The sequence below is a fragment of the Vespa crabro genome, chromosome 9, assembly GCF_910589235.1.
Source record: "Vespa crabro chromosome 9, iyVesCrab1.2, whole genome shotgun sequence".
Taxonomy (NCBI): Eukaryota; Metazoa; Arthropoda; class Insecta; order Hymenoptera; family Vespidae; genus Vespa; species Vespa crabro.
The window spans coordinates 2,467,501-2,475,000 of record NC_060963.1 but is presented as its reverse complement, the minus strand read 5'-3'; the positions used below and the strand labels follow the sequence as shown (position 1 = coordinate 2,475,000).

The 7,500-nt window shown below is 35.8% G+C and overlaps 1 protein-coding gene across 2 annotated transcripts in view; it reads left to right on the top strand.

The window, feature by feature from the left end:
• Positions 1-5,117, top strand: part of LOC124426877 (bromodomain-containing protein DDB_G0280777-like) — a 14,877-nt gene extending 9,760 nt beyond the window's left edge. The window contains exons 3-4 of one of the 2 annotated variants that reach the window (XM_046969062.1): positions 2,062-3,259; positions 3,344-5,117. In XM_046969062.1, coding sequence (XP_046825018.1) covers positions 2,062-3,259; positions 3,344-3,783 — 1,638 coding nt within the window. In that variant the 3' untranslated portion in view covers positions 3,784-5,117. Of the gene's footprint in view, positions 1-2,061 lie in introns of both variants that reach the window. The other variant, XM_046969061.1, reaches the window with a different exon arrangement.
• The last annotated feature ends 2,383 nt before the right edge of the window (positions 5,118-7,500 follow it).

The following is a 7,500-nucleotide window of genomic DNA, read 5'->3' as shown; positions in this document are numbered from 1 at the left end:
AAAAATTAAAGAAATTTTTTTTTTTATGCTTGAATATCGTATTGAAGAAAAAAAAAAGGAAAAAAAAGAGAAATACAAAGAAGTAAAAGAAAAAAAGAAGAAGAAGAAGAAGAAAGAAAAAAAGGAGAGAGAAGATCTCTTAAGAATATCCCAATCTTAGTCTCATATTTTCTCCCAACTATTCTCTTAAATTATTCACCGAGAATTGATCTAGAATCTGCGTATATAAATTCTCTAAGCGCAAATCCTTTATATTGGTAAACTTTTATATTCTCTGATGGCAAAGGTCTGATTACCTAATACGTCTTTTTTTTCTTTTTTTTTTTTTTTTTTTGTCTTTATTTTCAACATCGAGAATTAAGGTCATATGTGTCTTAGAATGATTAATACGAAGAGAGTTCGAAACAAGGATAAGGATTAAGATGAGAATAAAAATGATATCCCTTTGTATTATAAATAGGTATATATGTGTGTACGGTAACGTTCCTTCACACTTTTCTTGAGATCGATTCTCAAGATCGATTCTCGAAATCGATTCTTGAGAGCACGCAGCATTCTCGATAAAAGTGACAGTCAAAGTAATACCGCGTTTCCTGTAGCTCGTCGTGAGGTGTGGTACATGTCTTTCTCTCTCTCTCTCTCTCTCTCTCTCTCTTTCTTTCTTTTTCTCTTTCTCTCTCAATCTTTCTATCTATCTATCTATCTCTATCGTGTGCGAGCATTTGCTTCGGTTCAAGGAGATCAAGAGCCGTGTGTTGTTCATCGAGAGAGCCACGCCAAGTTACACCGCTCTGAATCTGAATCTCACGGTAAAGGAGGCATACCCTGGCAGCCATTTCGCCTTCGTATTTGGGTCAACCAACTAGTATACCAGATATATATATATATATATATATATATATATATATATATATGTGTGTGTATGTGTGTACAATATTACGTAACTGCGGCTAAGAGTACAGGGCGGTTCCCAGCGCAAGTCACATTACCGGAAGTCGGGACCACTGTTTCGTCGCTTTTCAAAACATCATTTACGTATATCTATCTATCTATTTATGTACGGTCACCAACCATGGGAAATATGCTTATAATCCTTCAAGGATTCATCCCAGTTACCCTTCGAAGTGATTAAATCTCTTTGTTTGGTTCGAAGTAAAAAGAGAGAAACATTCGAAAATGAGAAAAAATAGAGAAAAAAGAAGAAAAAAATGGACAAATGTAATACCTGGTATTGTTTTGAAAACTTTACTTTTCCTTTTCGACGATATCTAATCACTATTCGTATATACTAATATAATATTAATTTGTATACATTATATATAGATATGTATAAAGAAAATTAATTATAATTCATTAGAGAATAGAATTTAGGAAGGTTTTCAATATTCTAATTTTCTTTTCTATTTTTTTTTTTTTTTCTTTTCTTTTCTTTTATATTTCTTACCACGTCCACAATTATACGTTTATAACGTGGAAAATTAATTACTATCTATTAATTAATATAGCTCTGATAATACTTATTTTTCTTTGATCATTAATGTTCAATTTGTTAAAGCTAAAGAAAACTACATGCCTTTCAAACAGAAATGATCTAGCTCGTAATTTTAAATTACCTTTTATATCGGTGGATTACATGTTTGCGGTCTCGTAACGAGAGCTTCGATCTCGTTCCAATACACCGATAAGGAATTTTCCAAGGCGTTTGGCTCGTGCACACGCTCGAGTTCAGCGATCCGCAAAACTCGCTCTCTCCTTCGCTGTCTTCTGCTTCCTATTCGCTATAAAAGTACTTCGATACATGGATCCGGTTTCGTGTTTAGAAAATAAAGTCTAATACTTACCTACTGATCTCTTACGATCTCTCAACGACAATTAAATTTCACGTCAGGTGATATTTAATGAGAATATATATATGTATATATATATATATATATATGTGTGTGTGTGTGTGTGTGTGTGTGTAAACGTGAACCTATTTGTTCTATACTGAAATGTAACATTGATCGTTCTTACTATCATGCGATTTCAATCAAATTAATTCATTATTTCTTATCACAACAGGTTCTCGCAGCATGTCTGCTAGCTTTGTCGGAATCCGCTCGACCTGCTATACGACCACGAGTGAGAGAACCTCAAGTTTATTACGAAGAAGACAATCAGGCGGCTGAAGACGATTTCGAGTCGGTCTATCATCCTAGAACGCGTGCCTTGCCATCGGCACGCTCTAAGGAGGCTTTACAACCGTCGAAAGCGCCACCCGTACAAACCATTCGTAATTACAACAAGGTCAATGACGATGGATCGTTCACGTTCGGTTACGAGGCAGCCGATGGTTCTTTTAAGGAAGAAACCAGAGGAACGGATTGCGTTGTAAGAGGAAAGTACGGTTACATAGATCCCGATGGTAACAAAAGAGAGTTCACATATGTATCCGGTAATCCATGTGATCCTAATGCACCGAAGGAAGAAGAGGAAGATCTTCCGGAAAAACAGGAAGACGATGATCTTTCCGGACCAGCAAATTATCCATCCGTTAGACCTGTCCCGATCAGACCGATCAGGCCAACTTATCAGCCAACCACCGCGCGTACCCCAACGGCTATATTTCAAACACAATATCAACTTGACGACGAAGCTAGCCAGGAATTAGAGGAGGAAGTTCAAAAACCTGTACAACTTCGGCCTACAGCTTTTAGAAAGCCACAACAGTCTTACGTTCAAGTTTCACCGTCTACTGCTCTTTACGATTCAACACCAACCACTAGTCCCTCGCAGCTCTACAGACTAGCATCAACCTCTAATGTTCAATATCAAACGACAGCCGTTCCTTCGGAAAGACCTCCGTCTACGATATCTCCGTTAGCTTATCAATCACTCGAGACTAGCACTCGCAAGGCAGTGACTCGTCATCAGGTCCGTCCTCAATCGGTTGCCATTACACCCAGGCCCCACATTGCACAAGTCGCCGCACAATATGTCTCCCCGAGTAGCACAGAAAGATCTATACCGTACAGCGCACAATCACGGCCCACCCCGAGCACCTCTACTCATCTTCGCACCAGCGTCAGCCCCTCGAGCTCAGCCCATCTCAATTTTGCCGCGGAGTTAGAGCGTTACGTTAACACGGTCGGTGTTCCCTCAAAGTCTACCCAACAAGCCGCACTTTCACCCTCGAGAACGAAGCTAGGTCAAACCACGGTCACCACAGTCCCCGCGGAGCCCATCTATCAGTCGGAACTGATTTACGATCCCGCAACTGGTCAGTACAATGCCCAACTTTATCAAACCTTACCCCAAACCTTTGGCGACTTTAGCTTAAGTCACAAACTCCAACCATTCGTAGCCCAGCCCCAGTCCCTACTTGGTCTCCAGCAGCTACAACAGATTCAGCAACATCAGCAACAATCGCAGCAACAACCTCAACGTCAGTCCGCTGTTTACAAGCAACACGTAACGCAACCCGTCCAATCGGCTTCGATCTCGGCTGTGTCCGTTGCTCAACCCCAGGAACTTCTCTACAGGAAACAACAGACCCAGTTGCTCATGCAGTCCCAGAATCTTTATGCCCAGCAGCAACAACGTCGTCAGCAACAACAACAACAGCCACAACAACAACAACCTCACAAACTTCAATTGCTCGAATCTCAGAGAGACCCACAGGCCTTTTATTATGTCGCACCATTGAGATCGTCCGGTGCAGCGGCTGGTGCGGCGGCTGGTACGCCTCTTACCGCGAGTCAAATCGATCAGTATCTTCGTTCCAGTTCAGCTAACAACTATTGATCGGTACGAGATAGCCACGGAGCGTTTCATTTATATATATATATATATATATATATATATATATATATATATATATATATATATATATACGCGAATTTATCTTCAGGGTCCTCGAGAGTTGCATCGTACGCACCGTGTTTAAAATCTTGCTTGCGAATCTTCTAGAAAGTTGTTCGTTTCGCTACACGCTTGTCAGATCGATGTACAGGGAGACGGCTATACGCGATTAGTATATACATAAATATATATATATATATACACATATATATATATATATATTTTTTCTTACGCGAAAAAAACTCGATCGTTTCACCGATCCTTACGAGACGAAAAAAGAAAAAGAGTAACGAGCTATTCACAAATGCTACATGTTTTTACGAACTCGTTAACAATAAAGAAAAAAAAAGAAAAAAAAAAAAGGAAGAAAAAAGAAGTGCAAAGGAAAAAAAAAAAAAGAAAAATTTGCAAAAATGAACTAAAAAAGTAAAATTCGAAGGATACGAAAAATCCCTTGGGAAAGGTTCAGGACCATATCTATATATTCCAGCTTCGATCGATTTAAATGAATCAATTCATGAGACAAACGCGATAGAGAAAAAACATACATACATACGTACATACATATATACATATATATATATAAAGAATTTCCCTGGCGCAATTCACCCATAAATTTAACGCTAAATATTCGTCGCTATCGATCGATCGACCTTTCGACCTCGCAGCAAATCGATCAATTATCCTTGCATACAACCAAGCCGAATAATTTCTTTGCCGAACGATGAGATTATTGATTCAAAGGCAACGACGAAACTTGTTCCTGAATTATTACTGGTTACTATACATGTTCGTGAATTATTCTTGTAGTAAGCGTATGTATATATATGTATATATGCATGAATCTATGTATGCATATGTGTTGATATTCGAATAATCAGCTCATACATGTATACATACATACATACATATATATATATATATATGTATGTATATATATATATATATGTATATGTATATATGCATACACGTTATATCAAAACTATTATACCTATTCGGAGATACATTCCTTGATGTTATGTAAGAAACCAAGAAAATTTTGCAAGATTATCCTCATGTTAGTAGTGGTAATGGTGGTGGTAACCAGGGAACGTGCAAAAGAGAATTGCGATGTACTTAGTTTACTTTCATCGGCGTGGTCCGTCGAACTCCATAGGAGTACTTACATAGGGTACATTCTATTCGCGTCTAACCGCAACTTTCTATTTGTATTATCTTTGACACTGGACAACCAAACGGATTTTTAGTTGTATCTATAATAATTTTGTTAAAATCGATGCTTATCTATTTATTCTATCTATCCGTCTGTAACATTTTTGAATCGAACGAATATCTATAATTGGCGATATATCAACGACAGCGATAATGACAAAATCGAATTATTTAAATAATTTTTTTCTTTCTTTTCTCTCTTTTAGTTGGATCGGAAAAACGATAGGGCTTGTGCATTCATTATTATTAATATTATTATAATTATTATTATTATTATTATTATTATTATTAGTATTATTAATATTATTATTATTATTATTATTATTATTATTATTATTATTATTATTATTATTATTATTACTATTATTATTATTATTTACGCTGTAAATAATACGCTTCGATTTAGGTATTAACGTATTAGCGATTTGTACTCATGGAATATATTTTTTTTTTTTTTTTCTATCAAACAAATAATAAATCGTATCTTAATAATCATATTTTTTATACATACGTATATATATATATATATAAGTACATATACATATATATATATATATATATATATATATAATATGCACATTACCATTTGTAAAGGAGAAGAAGAACGGAGTTACGAAAAGAAAAGAAGACAGAATAGGTTTTAGAACACAATGTGTGTACGCGTGCGTGTTTATGAACCCAATTGTTTCCAACTGTCCTGTCAACGTAGAATGAACTCCTGTCAAGAAAAGAATTTAATTCAATTTCCGCGTTTCTCATGCCGGAAAAATAACAAACCTAAATAGATAGGGTCTCCTTTAATCAGGTCGTTACAAACGACGTTGATGAATTTCTTCTCGACGAACTTTCCTCAATTACGGAATTATCTATAAAAATCTACAAACGACATTATACTTATGTACACGTAATATTCAGCGAACCAGTCTGCCAACCAGCTAACCAGCCAACCAGCCAACCATCCAGCCAGTTAGCTAAAACGCATCCTCTAATTTCATGGCAACGACTTCATTACAGGATGATAATAATTCCTCTAGAAAAAAATGACATATTGTAGACATATGGGACAGAAGGAGGGGAGAAGAGGGAAGAAGAGGGAGCAATGTAAGGACATCCCGTACTCGTAACTTTAACACTCGTATCAACGAGTAACATAATCGATCTCTCGAATTAAACCGGAAGATTTATACGCGAAAGAAGAAAAGGAAAGAAAGAAAGATAGAAAGAAAGAAAAAAAAATGGAAAGTAATTAATATAGGACATTATAGAAAGAAGAAAAAGAAAATAAAAATAAAAAATTGTGAGGAAGCGTCATAGTCATTTTACGTCACTCAAGGATACGCTTTGTTAATACGCTAACGCTCTTTTCCTGTACACTCCGTGAACAGATTATCTCGTGATATCTAAAAAGTAATCGGACAAAAGAATAAGTCGATCTAACGATCGTTAATCTTAGAACGGTGAAAGTTATTATAAAGGAAGAGAGAGAAAGAGAAAGAAAGAGAGAAAGAGAGAGAGAAAGAGAGAGAGAACGATTTCTATAATAGTTCAGATAAAATTTTTATAATTCTAATTCTTATCATATCGATACGTATATAGATCTGTCTCTGTACGTTTGTATGATACGTAACGAAAATGAAACCTTGAACTTGAAAAATATCGCAAAAGTAAAGGAGAGCGAGGTCACGGTTCATTAAATGGCGTCATGGTCCAACTAAAACTAACAATTGGATTAACCGGGGAAAGTGACACGACGATTGGATACTTTCTCTATTTACGTATTTTCTATATTACTTATTTACGATAGATGTTGGAAACCAATTACTCCAATATGTTCAATTGTACGGCCGACTAACATGATTAACCTTTCTCCATCGTTAAACACATTATCGTTAGACGATAATAAAAAGTTATTTCTCTCGAGTAGGGACCATTGAATATCGTTACAAATAATTATACTAAGTTGAGGAATGTTGTTGCAAAAAAAAAAAAAAAGAAAGTAAAGAAAAGAGAAAAAAAAAGAAGAAGAAAAACGAAAACAACGAAAAAGGAAAAAGGAACAAAAACGTAGTCACGCCGCGATTGAGAAGAGAGTCAAGTTTCGACGGGAAGATAAAAGAATAAAGAAAAAGGAGAAAGAAAAAGAAAAGAAAAAAAAAGAAAAAAAAAAAAAAAAGAAAAACCAGGATCCGGATTCAGATTTCAATTTCAATGGCGATCGACGTTAAATCGAGATCAACAATCATAACTGCTTGATCATGCAATATGAAGAATATCTCTTGATAAATGTTGTTGCTAAATCGAATATTTTATCTACGCAATATCCTTCGTCCTACTCAAATGTCAAAGGGATGTGGTATATTATCGAATCGTGACGGTCGTTGGGACAAGTCATTCGTTAGTATATCTACATTAATTGCATTAGAAAGTACAGAGAAAAAAAAAAAAAAA